This window comes from Elephas maximus, chromosome 2 (genome assembly GCF_024166365.1).
Source record: "Elephas maximus indicus isolate mEleMax1 chromosome 2, mEleMax1 primary haplotype, whole genome shotgun sequence".
In the NCBI taxonomy this organism is placed as follows: Eukaryota; Metazoa; Chordata; class Mammalia; order Proboscidea; family Elephantidae; genus Elephas; species Elephas maximus.
Window position 1 is genome coordinate 37838467 of NC_064820.1, and position 17449 is coordinate 37855915.

General features: G+C 45.6%; 1 protein-coding gene across 3 annotated transcripts in view; it reads left to right on the plus strand.

The window, feature by feature from the left end:
- The first annotated feature begins 397 nt into the window (after positions 1-397).
- Positions 398-17449, plus strand: part of NPR3 (natriuretic peptide receptor 3) — an 87053-nt gene continuing 70001 nt past the window's right edge. For 2 of the 3 annotated variants that reach the window (XM_049861713.1, XM_049861723.1), the window contains exons 1-2: positions 1075-2354; positions 13743-13865. In XM_049861713.1, coding sequence (XP_049717670.1) covers positions 1598-2354; positions 13743-13865 — 880 coding nt within the window. In that variant the 5' untranslated portion in view covers positions 1075-1597. Of the gene's footprint in view, positions 620-1074; positions 2355-13742; positions 13866-17449 lie in introns of those variants that run through there. The other variant, XM_049861733.1, reaches the window with a different exon arrangement.

Genomic DNA, 17449 nt, shown 5'->3' on the forward strand with positions numbered 1-17449 from the left:
TGTACTGCTGCTGTGACTGCGACCAGTGGCAGGACTGGGTCTCGGAGGCAGGACCTTTCCTGGCATCGCCGAACATCGAGCACAGCGTCTCGCGCGTCCCTAAGGAGGGAGAAACGGTTGGATTTCCCAGGGCGCGGGCTGGAGAGAAGCTGCGCCGCACCCAGGCGACCCTAGGGGGAAACTTGTGGGGAGACGGTCCTTTTATTTAGTTACCTGATGTAGCAACCAAAGTCCCGAAGATGTCTTGGGGATACCTTTCAAGTTTTTTGTCACCTCCAGAAGCCGAACCGCTCGCTAGCGGCCACTCCTTTGGGAACAATTTTCATTTTCCCGCTGGAACTGCTCTAGCGGAGAGTCTGTTCGCAGGGGCCCCGGCACCCTGGCACCGCTGCCAAACCAGAGCGAAACCCCGCGACCGAAAGGAGGGGGCGGGAGCCGGAGAGAGGGAGGTGTGGGGTCCGCCCTTGTCAGCCCCGCGCGGTCGGTGTCCCAGGTCGGTGAGTCGTCTGCACTGGAGCCTTGGACTCCGCTTGCTGACCTTGCGCCGGGAGACCGAGATGGTCGGGTGCCTTTTCGGAGTCGGCGCGTCAGGAGCCAATGTGGTCAGCGCTAGAAAGAGGTGAGAGCGACCGGGACTTAGGAATTTTTGCACGGAAACCACCTATTTCTAGAACCACCCCTTCCCCAATCCTTTTTTTTTTTTTTGGCACAGTGTGTGTGGGTACGGCGAGAACATTTCTTTACTTCCAAACATATTTTCTTTTTTAAGGCAGGGAGCTGCAGAGTGGGCTGCCGCACGCGGGGCAGCGGAGAGGTGGCGATCGTGGTAGCGCGCGGCGTTGGGGGCTTCTCTCGGCGCAGACTTGGGCGGTTGCGGCTTTAAGGAAAAGAACAGGGCTGCAGGGGAGCAGGGCGTAAGGTCGCTGGTGTGTTTGTGTCGGGGAGTGGGGAGGGCAGTGAGAAGGGTAGGGGTGCGGGGAGGAGCCTTGATGTAAGAATGTTAATGAGAGGCTCCCCCAGCCCAGCCCCCCACCTCTTCCCACCCCCAACACCCCACCCGCTGGAAATACAAGTCCGGCCTCGGCGCGCCCTGTGTGGCAACACGCTCCGCCGCTGCCACGCTATTTAAACGCGGGCTATGGATCCAGGAACCGGCGCGAATCAATGAGATCAAACGCGAGGGAGATGCACCGTCAATTACAAGCACTTGGACAAGTCTAACTTTTTTTTCTTTTACAAATATGCTTTCAAAAGCAATCTCAGCAACGCCCAAATAAGAAGCCACTTCTAAGCAAAATAGTATATGTACAGGGAGGGCGAATATATATATTTATAATAAGTATATAAAGATATTACAGGAGCACAGGTTTACACGCAGTGAACTTTTTCTTTTTTCTTTTTTTTAAACTACAGACATTGCAGAGAAGGACTCTTCCTCTTTATCTTCTGGCGAGCTAGCGAAGGGGGGAATTCTGTTTTCTCATAGCGCCCAAGGGGGCGCAGGGACCTCGGAGAGAAGATTGGGGAGGGGCGCGGCAGGGTGGGTGAGGGGCAGAGGGCGAGTCGGCGGCCAGGGCAGGCGCTAGCTTGCGGCACGATGCCGTCTCTGCTGGTGCTCACTTTCTCCGCGTGCGTCCTGCTAGGCTGGGCGGTGCTGGCCGGCGCCACGGGTGGCGGTGACCGCGGGGGCGCGGGCCCAGGCCCCGGGCGCCGGGAGGGAGAGGCGCTGCCCCCGCAGAAGATCGAGGTGCTGGTGCTGCTGCCGCAGGACGATTCGTACCTGTTCTCCCTGGCCCGTGTACGACCGGCCATCGAGTACGCGCTGCGCAGCGTGGAGGGCAACGGGACCGGGCAGCGGCTATTGCCGCCCGGCACCCGCTTCCAGGTGGCCTACGAGGACTCGGACTGCGGTAACCGCGCGCTCTTCAGCCTGGTGGACCGCGTGGCAGCGGCGCAAGGCGCCAAGCCCGATCTCATCCTGGGGCCCGTGTGCGAGTACGCGGCGGCGCCTGTAGCCCGGCTGGCGTCGCACTGGAACCTACCCATGCTGTCGGCGGGGGCACTGGCCGCTGGCTTCCAGCACAAGGACACCGAGTACTCGCACCTCACGCGTGTGGCGCCCGCCTACGCCAAGATGGGCGAGATGTTGCTCGCTCTGTTCCGCCACCACCAGTGGAGCCGCGCGGCGCTGGTTTACAGCGACGACAAGCTGGAGCGGAACTGCTATTTCACCCTCGAGGGGGTCCACGAGGTCTTTCAGGAGGAGGGCTTGCACACGTCCGCCTACAGTTTTGACGAGACCAAAGATTTGGACCTGGACGACCTGATGCGCTACATCCAGGCCAGCGAGCGAGGTGAGAGGGAGCGCGCCCCAAGCCCCGGCCCCAACCTTCGGCTCTCCGCGGCTCTCCACACACACCCGACCCTTCATGGCAGGCACACTGCCCGCTCCATGGCTGTGGACTCGCGGAGAGCACTCGCGTGGGGGCCGGTCCCTGGGCCCTTTGACTGTCGCCCACCGCAGTCCAAGGGAGCACGCTGAGGGCCCGGGGAGGTCGCGGAGACTGGGGGACGGGCGTGGGAGCCGGTCACTCCTGCCAGCCCAGGTCCGACAGGTGCCGTCAAAACGCCTGGGTGTTTTCTTCCTCGCTCCCCCTTCTCTGGCGTGGGACTGGCGATTAGAGGGACACTCCCGTACCCCGCTACAGCCAGGGTCTGAAAACATGTCGAGGCCCAAAGAACTTACTACCCAACCCCTGGCCGGCGTGCGTCCCCTCCTATGCGGCAGCGTCGGGAGACGCGCTGCAGCCCGCGTTCCTACACTTAGCTAGACGGTATCTCCGGGTTTTCTCGGCTGATTTTTTTTTTCTTCTTTCTGCAGACCCCAGGTTTCTTTTAAAGGCTCATTGTATCGCCTGCCTCATTCCTTTCCATGGCCCCTGTAGCCCCTTATAAATGAGCTTCTGTGGTTTCCACCAAAAATGTCTTACTCTGTCTGGACCCAGGAGACGCTCGCTTCCCGCCGCCTCCCCCCCTCCCCCGCCCCCGCGCGCTCTGTGTCGCGGGCTCTGAAACGCCTGTAGCAACCTTTTTGTGGAGCTCTTGCTGGAGAAGCGGGCGCTGAACCTCCCTTCAACGTGCCCCTCAAGTTTTATCGGTGGGTACGTGGGGGTTTGGAATAATACCCAAGCTTGACCAACGACCAAGAGCTCCAGACCGGGGCTGATAGCTGTGGCTACGAGGAGCAGGTGGGGAAGGGGGTGGTCGTGGACCCTTAACGGCGGAAGCCCCCAGTGCGGCCGTTTGAGTGCAGAGTAGACTGCGGCAAGGCGGTGGAGACCTCCGCCTCACGCATTTCTCTGGTTCCGGGCAACCGGGTTTGGGAGCACAGCGCTAGCGAAATCCCGCTTCTGCCTTCCTGGGAGCTCACACGCGTCTGGAATGTCGGTACATTCCCGGCAAGGCTCCCAGCGTTCGGTTCCCATGCGGGTTACGCCGCGGGCCTGGTGCACACTGTGGCACGGCCAGGCACCTGGGGACTCGCCTTGGGGGACAGCTCAATCTGAGACCAGGGGCCTCAGGAATACGTGAGAGTGGGCAGAGGCGCCAGCAAGGGTGGTGCTGCAGCCACCCCCTCCCCAACTTGACCACCTCGAACTCGGAGTGAACTCAGCCCTTAGAGCAGAGAAGGAGAGAGGTGCGGACACTGGGGATGCACCACCAAGTTTTGAGCACTCGAACTCCAGGCTGTCTGTGCCGAATCTCTGCCAGCCAAGCAGGCGGAGCGCCGGGCTTTACTGATTATGAAAAAGGGCATTTGTGTCCGGCGGCTGGGAACTCGCCACGCCCGGGCGAGGAACCCACATCTACTCCCTTCACCATTCCGGTACCAAGGTCACCGCAGCGCCTGCAGACTTGGCGCTGCTTTAGCCCTCGGACCTGGCTTCTTCAGCTCTTGGCTATCGGGGGCTGGAAGCTGGGAGGTTGGAGGTTCCCAGGGGAGGGCTGGGGGTGGGGATGTGTCAGCCCTAAGCCCCCTACCGGCGAGATCCGCAGTTTGCCCATGCGCCTGTATCGCCACTGCCTTGACAGCCCCACTGCCGGCGGTGACCCCAGCGGACGCGGCTGGGGATTGATGACTGACGGAATCTGTCAGCCCAGATAGGGGCAGATCTTGGCCACTGAGCCCCTCAGCCTCACAACAGGGGCTGAGGTCAGGGCCAGGGAGGGCGCCAGTGCCCTGGCAGGACCCTCGGGCTTCAGAGGGCTTGGCTGCAGGCATGGTAGATGTTCCCAAGTCCCTTTGCTTTTTTTAAAGCCAAGTTTGGATTTACTGGTGAACATTTGCTCAGCTGACTTGTGTATTTTATAAGTTACAATTCTTTAACATACACTTCCAACAGTGACTTGGCAGATGTTCAGAAATATGAAACAAAATAGTTTCTCCCCTAAGAGATGTCTTTTTTTTTTTTTTTAAACCACTGAAATTTCTTACTCTTGGTGGGGAGGAAACTGCTTGATAACCAAGCTCTCAGGGACGCTTTTACAAACACATGGAGTCACCCATACTTCATCATAAGTAGTTCGTGTGTTAAAGAGGGTCCAGAACATGAGTTCGACTTCAGAGTGCCTGGCCTGGCTCAGCCACTCCATTCCATAGGCTGCTGCTAACCCTCAGGCTCCTTCCAGTGAAGTGCAGGTGGTAGGAGCACCCACATCTTTGGAATGCTGGGAGGATTAAATCACCTAACACAGGCCAATGCACAGAAGCAGTGCCAGATGCATGCAAGTGCTCAATAAACGTGAGGTTTATTGTAGCTATCATTTTTTTTATCATTAGTGTATGTGTATGTATATGTTGTGTACTGTCCAGTCACTTCCAAATCCTAGTGACCTCATGTTACAGACTAGAACTGCCCCATAGGATTTCCTAGGCTGTAATCTTTACAGGGAGCCTTGGTGGTGCAGTGATTAAGAGCTTGGCTGCTAACCAGCTAACCAAAAGGTTGGCAGTTTGAATCCACCAGCAGCTTCTTGGAAACCCTATGGGGCAGTTCTACTCTGTCCTATAGGGCCAATATGAGTCAGAATCAACAACAGTGAGTTTGGTTTGGTTAATCTTTACAGGAGCAGATCTCCAAGTCTTTCTCCGGAAGAGCAGCTGGGTGGGTTTGAATCTCTAAGCTTTTGGTTAAGAGCCGAGTGCTTAACCATTGTGCAACCACACATATATAGAACCATCTTTACCCAGAAGGTGAGGAAGGAACCCTGGGCTGAGAGAAAGGTATGCCTGGATTTGGTGTCTCCACTTTTTTACTTAGCAGCTGTGTGGCCTGTGCAAGCCACTTAACTTCTTTGGGTCTAAGTTTCTTCCTCTGTGAAACAGTGATGCTGTGTTAGAATCAAACTTCTTCAAACTGATGCTTGGTAGTCCCAGTATGTGCTCACCCAAGTATAAAAGTATAACTGTATTTTGCCTTTGAAAATTTCGTATTGAACATCATGGAACTAAGGCAGAAAGGTACCCACCCCCTCTTCTGGAAATAACATTTTTAGCACTTCATTTGACTTAAGTTCATGTCTTTAAAAAGATGGAAAATCTTTGACTCTCTTAAAGAGTAAAAAGTGACAATGCCACCATCTCAAGTACTGTGCATAGTATTCATTTGGCTGTATGCTGTACTGTAGAAAGAAAAACTAAGAGACCTTATCAATTTATCTTAGGAATTTACTATTTAAGTCAATAATTATAAAAATATTTTCTCATGTCTTTAACAAAAAAACACATCTGTTGCTATTGAGTTGCTTCTGACTCATAGCGACCCTACAGGGCAGAGTAGAGCTGTCCCATAGGGTTCCAAGGCTGTAATCTTTACGGAAGCTGATTTCTCACACAGAGCAGCTGATGAGTTTGAACCACTAACCTTTCAGTTCACAGTGGAACTCTTAACCACTGTGTCACCAGGGCTCCTTCTCATGTCTTTAGTCAAGGCATAACACCCTCCCCACCAACGAAACAAAACAAAACAAAACACAAACCCGTTGCCATGGGGACTATTCTGACCCTTAGCGAAGCTATAGTACAGAGTAAAACTGCACCATAGGGTTTCCAAGGCCATAATCTTTATGGAAACTGACTGCCAAATCTTTATCCTGATGTGCTCCTGGTGGATTCCAACTTCCGACCTTTCAGTTAGCAGCCAAGCACTTAACTACTGTGCGACCAGGGCTCCTTTAGTCAAGGTATAATATCACCTAAATACACACACCTGAGCATGTATATATATATATGTATGTATGTATGTATTTTTTAAGACTGATGTTTATTTAAAACGGATCTGCTTATATAGTCAACTACTGTCTTTGATATTCCACATTTGACAGAAAATGTGTTTCTAAAAAGGCAAGTTAAAAGTCAATAATTTTTTCAAGTAATAAAATCCAGTATAAAATGATGTGGTTGCTTTGTCTCTACACCTTATAAGATACAGAGCTAGAGGTGCTCTACACACAAGAACTGTGTGAAGAGCTGAGTTTTATCCCATTATTTATGAATATATCATTCATCTGGGCTTGCACAACAACTGTAGAGATAATAGTATTTAATCAGGATAAGAGTCATTTGTTTTAAGAATTAGTATGGGGTAAATGACCCAGTGGTTGATCAGCAGAATTTTTAAGCAAAGAACTCATGATAAGTGGAAAATAACTAACACAGTGGGGGAAACAAAGAAACATCTAGGCTGGAGTGGAGAAATTCTGAAAGACTTTGGAATAGATGGAGCTTTATAAACTACAAAAATAAAGGTACAGTCTCTATTTTGTAAATGATATCCATTGCTGTATAGTGTAAAAATAGCCAGAGAGAAACCTTTATTTATTTTTTGAATTTAGATTTTATTTGTACCAAAGTCAGTTATACAAGTACATAGTTGAAAAAGTAAGGAAATTATGCAAGTCTTATTAGGAAAAAGTTTCCTTCCCGCCAGCCCCACCATTTCTCGCTTCCCAGAGGCAACCATTTTCAACTCTTATGGTTGGTTTTGTTGGTATTTGCCTTCACTTCACTAAACAACATGCTACTTTTTTTTTCTTCAGTTTTATGCCTTATCTCTTCTTTTAGTTCTCTTCATCCACCACCTATTAACAAACGCAAGCTACGCTTCCATCATCCTTCATTGTGTCAACATTTTCGGTTAGCTCAGTGTTCAGTTTTAATATTAGCATTAGCTCCTAAATTCTATTTACAGCTAAGCCATATAGGCTAACTATGATGCATTTCCTTTCTTGTCCTACTTGTTTTTCTGTTTTTAAAAAACAAGCAAACCTGCTTTTGTTTGCTTGCTTAGTTTTCTATGTACTTATAACTAAATCACCCTGCAATTCTCTATGGTCAGCCTCCTGAGCTACTTGAGTTTGGTTATTTCCTAGGCATACCGCACTGCTGTCACTCTGTTTTTTTTTTTTTTCTTCACCATCACTCCTGTCACCTCTCTTTTGGGCCAGATCTCCACATCTTCATGTTCCTTGGCCTATGCCCTTGTTTTGGTGGAGCATATCCTTCAGGAGCTTTTGGAGAAAGGATGGATGAAAGTTAAATTTTGAGAGACCTTTCACTGACTGAAAATTTCTTCATCCTACCCTTGTGCATACTTATAGAAATTCTAGATTGGAAGTAATTTTCTTTCCAAATTTGAAGGCATTCCTCCATTCAGTGTTGCCATTAAGAAGCTTGAATCGATTAGAAGTCTTGACCCATTGTTTGTAACCTTTTTTTTTTCTTCTTTCCTGAGAACCTTTAGCATCTTCTCTTAGCTCCCAATGTTCTAACATTTTATTATGACGTGCTTTGGTGCTAGTATTTTGCCTTATATACTTAGCAGGCCCCTTTAATCCAGACACTCATGTCTTTCAGTTCTGGGAAAATTTCTTAAATTACTTCTTTGACAATTTTATTTCTTTCATTTTCTCTGTTGTCTCTCTCTAGATTTGGTTTTATTTGGATGTTAGACCTCCAGGATTGATCCTGTAATTTTCTTATCTCTTTTCTCCTTTTTGCCCTCTCTTTTTAAAAATTTCTCTGGCTTGGATATTTCTTTAACCATTTCTAAAATGAATGAATTTTGACTTTTTATTACTAAAAAAAAAAAAATTTTATTACTGCTCTCATATTTTCAATTTCTTGGACACATTACACCCTGCTTTGCTCCTATGCAGTAACATTCCACTTTCCCTTCTAAGTTTAGGAGTCAGGTGTAGAAGATGAAAATTTTATTTTTTAATCAATTATTTAATTTTTATATAATTTATTTATTATTTTATAGGTGTCCATGGGTGGTGCAAACGCTCAACCACTAGCCAATAGATTGGTGGTTTGAACCCACTTAGAGGCGCCTCAGAAAACAGGTCTGGCAATCTGCTTCTGGAAGGTCACAGCCTTGAAAACCCTATGGAACAGTTCTACTCTGCACACATGGGGTTGCCATGAGTCGGCATCGACTTTTTGGTGTAACAACGACATTATTTTATAATTGATAAAACTTACTGGCGATCATAGATTTAGATCTGTTTCCAAAAGAGCCTGCTTGCTATTACTTCACCCCAGAATTAGGCAGAGTTGGGCATCAAATCACCGGTAGTGCTGCTCAGCTGCAAACCTTTTTCTGGGGGCAGGCCACTTACCACACGATGAAAGTAGCCCCTGCAGTGTGCTCTCTACGAGCAGGCACATCCCAAAGGGGAAGGAAGAAAGGGATGAGCTGAGCATGTCCAGTTTTTTCTTTCAGGCTTACCAATCAGACAATACAGCCCTGGTGGTGCAGTGGTTAAGAGCTCAGCTGCTAACCAAAAGGTGGGCAGTTTGAATCCACCAACCACTTCTTGGAAACCCTATGTGCCCCATATGTTCCACTCTGCCCTATAGTATTGTTATGAGTCAGAATTGACTTGACGGCAACTGGTTTAATCAGACAATTCACTCCTTCTCCTCTGGGGAGGAATAAATGAGAGCATACTGAGAGATGAGGAGCATTACCCTATTAGAAGGTGCTCCAGATGAAAACCTGAGACTGGGAGAAAAGGATGTCCTGATAACTCAGGTATGCTACGAAAGCGTTTGGTTCTCTGAACTGACTTCTATGGCTGCCCCATTGCACGTCTCTCTGCTGATCTCAGAGTGATAGCAAAAACACACTACAACAGTGAGAACCCACTTACAGAAGAAGTCACGGGATAGAGATGGTGGAGCATAGCATGGAACATCACAAGTCCTTTGGCAGAGAGGAGAAAATAGAGCAGAATGAAGAAGAGTCTATCCAGAAACTTAGTTACCCCACCATCCCCTCTTTTAGAAGTTCAACAATTTGACCAAAAATTAATATTTATACATTGTTGGTTATGTGCTGTTGAGTTGGTTCTGACTCATAGTGACCCTATAGGATAGAGTAGAACTGCTGCCTAGGGTTTCCTAGGCTATAATCTTTACTGGAACAGGTTTTTCTCCCGAGGAGCCACTGGTGGGTTGGAACTGCCAGCCTTTTGGTTAGTAGCCGAGCACTTAACCACTGCACTACCAGGGCTCCTTAATATTTATGTGATAAACTTCTGATTGACCTTTTTAGCAGCTTGCAGGGTTAGCTGGTACTCTTTTTTCCTCTATACACCTTGTTGACTCTTGGTGAGCCCTGATGGCTGATGGTATCCCCTGGAGTATGCCCACACACTTTGCACACGTCTGTGTGCTCTCTAAGACTTGTGCCCAAATCTGTTTCTGTCAGTTGTACTCATTGTCATACGCACGTAATTTAAGAACTTATTATGTAAACTGATGCAACATGAGTAGGAAGAGAAGGTTGTTTTGATGAAAACTATTTTAAACTTTTTTTTTTTTAAATTGTGCTTTAGGTGAAAGTTTATAGCCGAAGTTAATTTTTCATTCAAAATTTTATACACGTATTCTTTTGTGACATTGGTTGCAGTCTCCACAATGTGTGACAGCACACTCCCCTTTTCTAACCCCTGTTTCCTTGTGTCCATTCGTCCAGTTCCTGTCCCTTCCTGCTGTCTCAACCTACTTTTGGACAGGAGCTGCCCATTTGGTCTCGTATATTTGGTTGAACTTAGAAGCACTTTCCTCAAGTGTGTTATTTTTTGTTTTCTAGGTCTGTCTAATCTTTGTCTGAAAAATGGGCTTTAGGAATGGTTTGAGTTCATAGTTCTGGGGGTTCCTCCAGTCTCCTTCAGACCAGTAAGTCTGGGCTTTTTGCATGAATTTGAATTCTGTTCTACATTTTTCTCCTCTTTGTCTGGGACTCTATCGTGATCCCTTTCAGGTTGGTCATTGGTGGTAGCTGGGCACCATCTCGTTCTTCTGGTCGTAGACTGGTGGAGCCTCTGGTTCATATGGCCTTTTAGTCCTTTGACTAGTATTTTCCTTGTGTCTTTGGTTTTCTTCATTCTCCTTTGCTCCAAGTTATTTTAAATGTTTTGATAAATTGTATATAAGGTAAATTGTTAAGAATACTTGCTATTGAATTAGATGTGAATGAGATAACCGTGAAAGGTTGGGGAACATTTAAAAAATTTGTACTCTGACCCCTTTGCTAGTGTCGTGAAGTTCTTGCCCCTAAACTGAAACTGGATGGTAATGTGCATTATGGATTTGATTAATTCAAGGAAGACAATACAGACAATACTGGGCCTAGGAATTTGGAAGTAAGGGTTTTCTTTTGAGACTTAAACCATGTGATTAACACAGAAATGGATGAGGTCTGAAATAATCCAAGTCAGCTCAGTTAGATGAAATGCTGTTCTGGGTCACTTTTGCTCAGTCTAAGCAGGTACTGGAGCCCTGGTGACGCAGTGGTTAAGAGCTTGGCCGCTAGCCCAATGGTCAGCAGTTCGAATCTGCCAGCTGCTCCTTGAAAACCCTATGGAGCAGTTCTACTCAATCCTATAGGGTTGCTATGAGTTGGAATTGACTCCATAGCAGCGGGTTTGGTTTTGAATTTTGGCACTAACATCTAAAGAAGGAATGCATCTATCAGAAAGAGTTGTTGGTGGCAATGGGCGTAAAAAAATAAGATTGGCCAGGAATGTAAAAATACAACCACAAATCTCCTCCTGAAGATTCTACTCTCAGAATCTATACTCTTTAAAATTCCCCAACCTCAGCCTTTTGTCTTTTCTGTGTTGGCGGCTGTATGGGAGACCTGGGCTCTTTTTTTTTTCTTTTAAATTTAAGAGGCTAGAATAGAAGCAGAACTAAAACAAGGATCCAGGTGATAATAATTAGAAGTTTGCTGTAAAGGTTTCTTACTAAGGCATCTTGGAACTTAACTATTCCTAGTATGTAACTATCCCTCTAGAAATAAACAACACCTACTCCCAGAGGCAGAGATTTTTTGCATTGTTTTTAAAACTTGTTCTCCAGAGATTTTACTCTGTACACCAAGCCCTTTTGTAGTAAGAAATGTCAAACCCATGATCTAACACTCTTGAATTAGCATGTGCAGTAAACTAATATCAACAAGAGCCGAGCCCTCAATGCAGGTTGCCAAAGCAGCTTTGGCACAGCCCGAAGTTTTACGTTTTTCAGCACCCATGCTTTTACAAAGAACATACACATCTCGGGCACTGGCATGAGGTGTGATAATGCGGTTACAGCACCCAGGCCTGTCAGGGTCTATCCTCTGCGCAGCGCGTGCAGAAAAACAGTGACCCCGTCTTGGGTAGCAGGAAAGGGACACACGCATTATCAGTTTGGCCATCATTAGTGCTGGAGTTACCCGGATAATGGGCCAAATCCCCACTTCTCTCCAGCCTGTGAAGCTCTTCTGGGCAGTCAACAATAGTCTGGAACTGTTTACTGGCTCTCAAATCCATCAGTGTGGCTATAAACTGATAGGACATGGGGGAGGGACCTCAGATCTTGTTAACTGTTCCCTGTATACGTTGAGACAGCTTGAAAATAATGTTTGAATAGTCAGACAACAGAAAGGTGATAGTGCTCACTGTATCCTCTAATTTGCCAAATGAATTTCCTCTCCAAAACTGTTCAGTTTGCTTTTTCGGGAAAAAAGGTTTGCCATGTTATTAAGTATAAAAAACAGTCAATACTCTTCGCTGTCATATGTTGGGCAAATCTGGTGATTCATGTGAAGTATTGAAAAAAAATTATTTTCTTTTAATTTTGGTGGAAATACACGCAGCCAAAGAAAGATCATTTCGGCAATTTTTATGTGGACAATTCAGTGACATGGATTACATTCTTCAAGTTGTGCTTGAATTATTTTATAAGCAATATTTATTTTGAAATAATTTTCAACTTTTGAAAAAGCTGCAAAAAAGTACAAAGTCCACTTGCCAGTTCTTGCAGACAGTTAGCATTGAAAGTTTAAAACATGTGTAACCTCCAGGCAGGTTTTTTCACCCACTGTTAACATTTTGCTACATTCGTTTATGATTTTCAGTCTCCTCTCCTCTCTCTGTATATACACACACATAAACATATAAAACATATACATACATATTAATTCTATCTATGCACACACACATATATTACCATCTTTTTATAAACCAGAGTACATTGCCAGCATCGTACCCCTTTACCCCTAAATACTTAAACGTGTTTCCTAAGAACAAGGGCATTCATTTACGTAACCACAGTATAATTATGAAAAACAAAAACTTTAACACAAACACAATGCTATTACCTAATTTACAGACCTTATTCAAATTTCACCAGTTGTCCCAATAATGCCCTTTACAGCAAAAAATTTTTTTTCTTATTGTGCTTTAGGTGAAGGTTTACAGAACAAATTAGTTTCTCATTAAACAATTAATGCACATATTGTTTTGTGACATTGGTTGCCAACCCTGTGGCGTGTCAACACTCTCCCCTTCTTGACCTTGGGTTCCCCATTACCATTCTCCCTGCTTTCCTGTCCTCTCCTGCCTTTTTGTCCTTGCCTCTGGGCTGGTGTGCCCATTTAGTCTCAAATACATGGTTGATCCACATAGGTGTGTTATTGCTTTATTTTATTTTGTTTTTTAAGTCCAGGGTCAATCCAGGATCACACATTGCATTTTGTTTTGTGTCCCTTTGGTCCCTTTTAGTCTGGAGTGCTTCCTCAACCTGTCTTGGTTTTTTTATGAAACGGACATTTTAAAATAGTTCAGGCCTATTATTTGATAGACTGTCTCCTAATTTGGGTTTGTTGCTGCTTTTTCATGATTAGATTCAGGTGAGCCACGTTGACATTTTTAATCCTCAGTGCAGGAGGCTTGTGAGTCTGTTTTCCCCACGGTTGGCAAGGTTAATTTCCATCACACCATTATGGTGGTGTCTCCTAGGCTTCTCCGTTGCAAATTTAGAACATTTCCCATTTGTAATTAATAAGTAAGGAGCACTGGTGGCAAAAAGGTTAAGCGCTTGGCTGCTAACTGAAAGGTCAGAAGTTCAAACCCACTGAGTGGCTCCACAGTAGAAAGACCTTTGCTTCCAAAAAGATTACAGCAGAAAACCCTACGGGGCAGTTCTACTCTGTCACGTAGGATTGTTGTGAGTTGATATTCACTGGATGACACCTACAACAACACAATGAGTAAGTAACTTATGAGGAGATTTTGGGGGACTATATAAACACCTGTTCCTTGTCAGACTTCCCTTACTGGCTTAGCGTCCCCTCTGTGCTCTGTGCAGTGGCTTTGTTTAACGCATGCTGTTTGTCCTTCCTCTGCAGTTGTGATCATGTGCGCGAGCAGCAACACCATCCGGAGCATCATGCTGGCGGCGCACAGGCATGGCATGACCAGCGGAGACTACGCCTTCTTCAACATTGAGCTCTTCAACAGTTCTTCCTACGGTAACTCCCGTTCCAGTTTCTCCTCCCACTGTGAAGGCGTCTAAGAGGGGTTGTGAGGAAGAGTCACTAATTTGGGTTACATAAATAGATTTTATAAATTCGTCATTCTGAACACTCCCGCGACTTCTCATAATTTCTCATGCTTTCTTCCTCCGAGAATTAAATTATGGTAAAAAAGATACAGTGTTCCAGTGATGTCAAGGGGTGTGTATGGGGGTGAGCAGAGCCAAGCACTCCAAGTAAACGTAAAGCTAGGCCAAAGAGATCTCTTGCCCAGCGCTTTTCTAACTGCCGGTTGCCACCATAATGGACTGTTGGAATAATTTTAGTGAGATTCTGGGCAGCATATATATATATATTTTTTTAATAGATTGGAATATACTAGAACATATCAATATGACAGACTAGGTCATGTCAAAGCACATCCCATATAGCATATGTATGATTTCATAAAACTTTTATCTTAGTAATAGAACTGTATGTTTTCATGTATATATGTATGCACATGTACACATATGTGTGGAATGAATTGCAATGTACAATACATTTCTTACTCCAAATTGAGGTTAAAAAAAAAAAAACAACAACTTGAAAGCCGCTGCTCCCAGCCCCCGTCCCAGCAAGATTTTACCACCTACCGGTTGCCTCGGAGTCGATTCTGATTGCACCTATGTGGCAACCCCATGTGTGTCAGAGGGCATATGTGCTCCACAGGGTTTTCAGTGGCTAATTTTTGGAAGTAGATCACCAGCCTTTCTTCTGGTGCCTCTGGGTGGATTCAAACTTCCAACCTTTCAGTTAACTATCTGCACTATCCAGGGACTTCTTTCACCTAGCTTAAAAAAATAAATAAATAAAACAAAAAAAGAGTAGCCAGAGTCTAGTTGATTCTGACTCGTGGTGACCCCATGCGTTCCATGGAGTTTTTAATGGCTGTGATCTCTCGGAAGCAGATTGCCAGGCTTTTCATCTGAGGCACCTCTGGGTGGTTTAAAACTGTCATCCTTTCAGTTAGTAGTTGAGCACTTAGCAGTTTGTGCCACCTAGGGACTCCCTTCACCCAGATTACTTCCCCTTAAACCTCTCCTATATAGAGGTTCAGGAGCTACCAACATAGAAGATTGAAAACGTTCCTTAAAATTCCTTAAAATGGATCTGGGGGAGTTCCTGGGGTCCTTCTGATGAAAAATGGTTAAGGAGATCATAAAGATCAAAGGTTCAAAACATTTTTGGTCAAAATGTGATTAGGGCTGTCTCTGAAGTAGACACTATAAGGCTGTGAACATTTCCTCCAACACTCTACATTGACTTCTCAGAGCTGAGAAGTTATAGGGGAACGATGAGTGGGTATGCATCCACAGGGTTTTCAGGGATGGAGGAAAACCCTCAATGAGATGGATTGACATAGTAGCCACAACAATGAACTTGAACATACTAACGGTCATAAGGTGATGCAGGACTGGGCAACATCTTGTTCTATTAGGCTCCACAGCAGTTAACAACGGCATAAGTGTGCATACCACAAATGGCACATTTGTACTGAGCTCTACTTCCTAGTTCTTATGGACAAGATATAGTTAGACAGGATCCAAACATTGAAGCATACACCCCAGTTTCCTGCTCTGACAGCTACTTGAGCAGTAGATCGTTGTGCGTAAGTGGATAAAGAAGAATTGATGAAACAAAAGTAGCCAGGGGTTCCTGGAGAGGATAAAATTGGAGATCGGAGGGTGGCAGGATAAACACCATATTTTGTCCTTCTTGAGGCCATGATATCCATCTATTCTCCACTTCTTTATACAATCAGGGTAGCAGTTTCACTTCTTGACCCAAGTTCAGAATGCAATTATGTTATTGGCTGCGGTATTTAGTTCATTGAGATAGTGGTAGAAACTGGAGAAAAATGAAAAACATTTATTCTGAGTTTTGCAAGTTGGCAACTGCAAATATTGGATTTTTTGGCAAGGCATGTGAATGCCTATTGATGGAAAAGTGCAATATAAAGTGGATACAGATACAGAGTAGAACTGCCCCATAGAGCTTCCAGGGAGCACCTGGTGGATTCAAACTGCCGACCTTTTGGTTAGCAGCCATAGCTCTTAACCACTATGCCACCAGGTTTTCCATATAAATGTTGGGTACTGGAATTCCTTTCAACAAAATGGGTAAAGCTTGCATTACTTTTCCCTGCTAATTACAGTACATAAGTATTGCAGAAAAATTTGGAAAACAGAAAAGCATGGTAAAGAAAGTAAGTTACCATAATTATGCTGCCTAGAATAAAAGTACATTGATAATTTTTTCATGTACATCTCATCTATTTTATATGAAAATATATTTTACAAAAATATTTGTCAATAAATAATCATACTATTTTCATTGTTATATAGCCTGGTCTTTACCAAATATATTATGAATATTTTCTTATCCCTTTATATATTCTCCTACAACTTGATTTCCAATGGCTGCATACCATTTTATAATGCCGATATGCCATCTTATTCAGGGTCCTGCTTTTTTATATTTAGCCATTTTTTGATATTTATGATGGTCCCAACTCTTTGCTATTAAGCAAATGCTGTACTGAGTAGCCTTGTACACACACATATATGTTGCCAGTAAGATAAATTTCTAGAAGTAGACTTTCTGGGTGTAAAAATGGCGTGAGGGCAGTGTCTAACTTCCTCTAACTTCACAAGGGGGAAAGGAGAATCAAGATCTGCAGCCCAAGGCTGATTCCTATGAGGTGGAGGTCAGACATACCTCCCCTCTCCACCATCTTTACCAATTCTGATACCAACCATCCCTCCCGCAGCACTCTCTACTTCTCTGCTGGGTTTAGTAATTTGTTGCAATGGCCACACAGAACTCACAGACAATACTCATGATTATGGGGTTTGTTAGGGAAGGAACAGATTACAATTCAGGTTTAGGAACACTCAGGATACAGTTCTTCCATCAGGAAAGCCTTTTCTCAGCCATGGCTGCAGGCACACCTCTCTCTGGCCCCTCAGCCTCTGCCTTGCTCATGCAAGTGTTACAAAGCTCTTTTAACTCTGCTGATAAGTGACCTGAGGTACTCCGCCATGCCAAAGAGCCTCCTCCCTAAGATGTGCAGCTCTAGCTCTGTGGGCCAGCAAACCCAGCTCCACCAAGTGCCCAGAGGCACCCTACTCTGCCGAAGGCACTCGGTTTCCTCACTCCATGGGCTGGGAAGCCCATTGTGCTGTCTCCTGCTTGTCTCTCCTGCTGCCATTTACCCCACTTCTTGCCATCTTCAGTGTTATGGCTCTATCTCTCTTTCTTGGTCTCCTGACTCTCTTAGAGCAGAGATCCTGGGTCCAAAGAACACACTCCACTCATGGCTTTTCTTCTTTGGTGGTGGTGAGAGCCTCTCTTTCCCACTTCTGGGATAGATCATTTCAAGCCCAGTAGGATGGCAAAACTGACCAGTCCCCTTTGTGGGCCACAGGTACCCTATTTTCACAGTCACAATCACTTGGATGGGAGTTACAAAAACATGGTGAGACAGGCCACACAATCACGATTCATCACACTGCACTGAGTCAAAGGTTATGTGTATT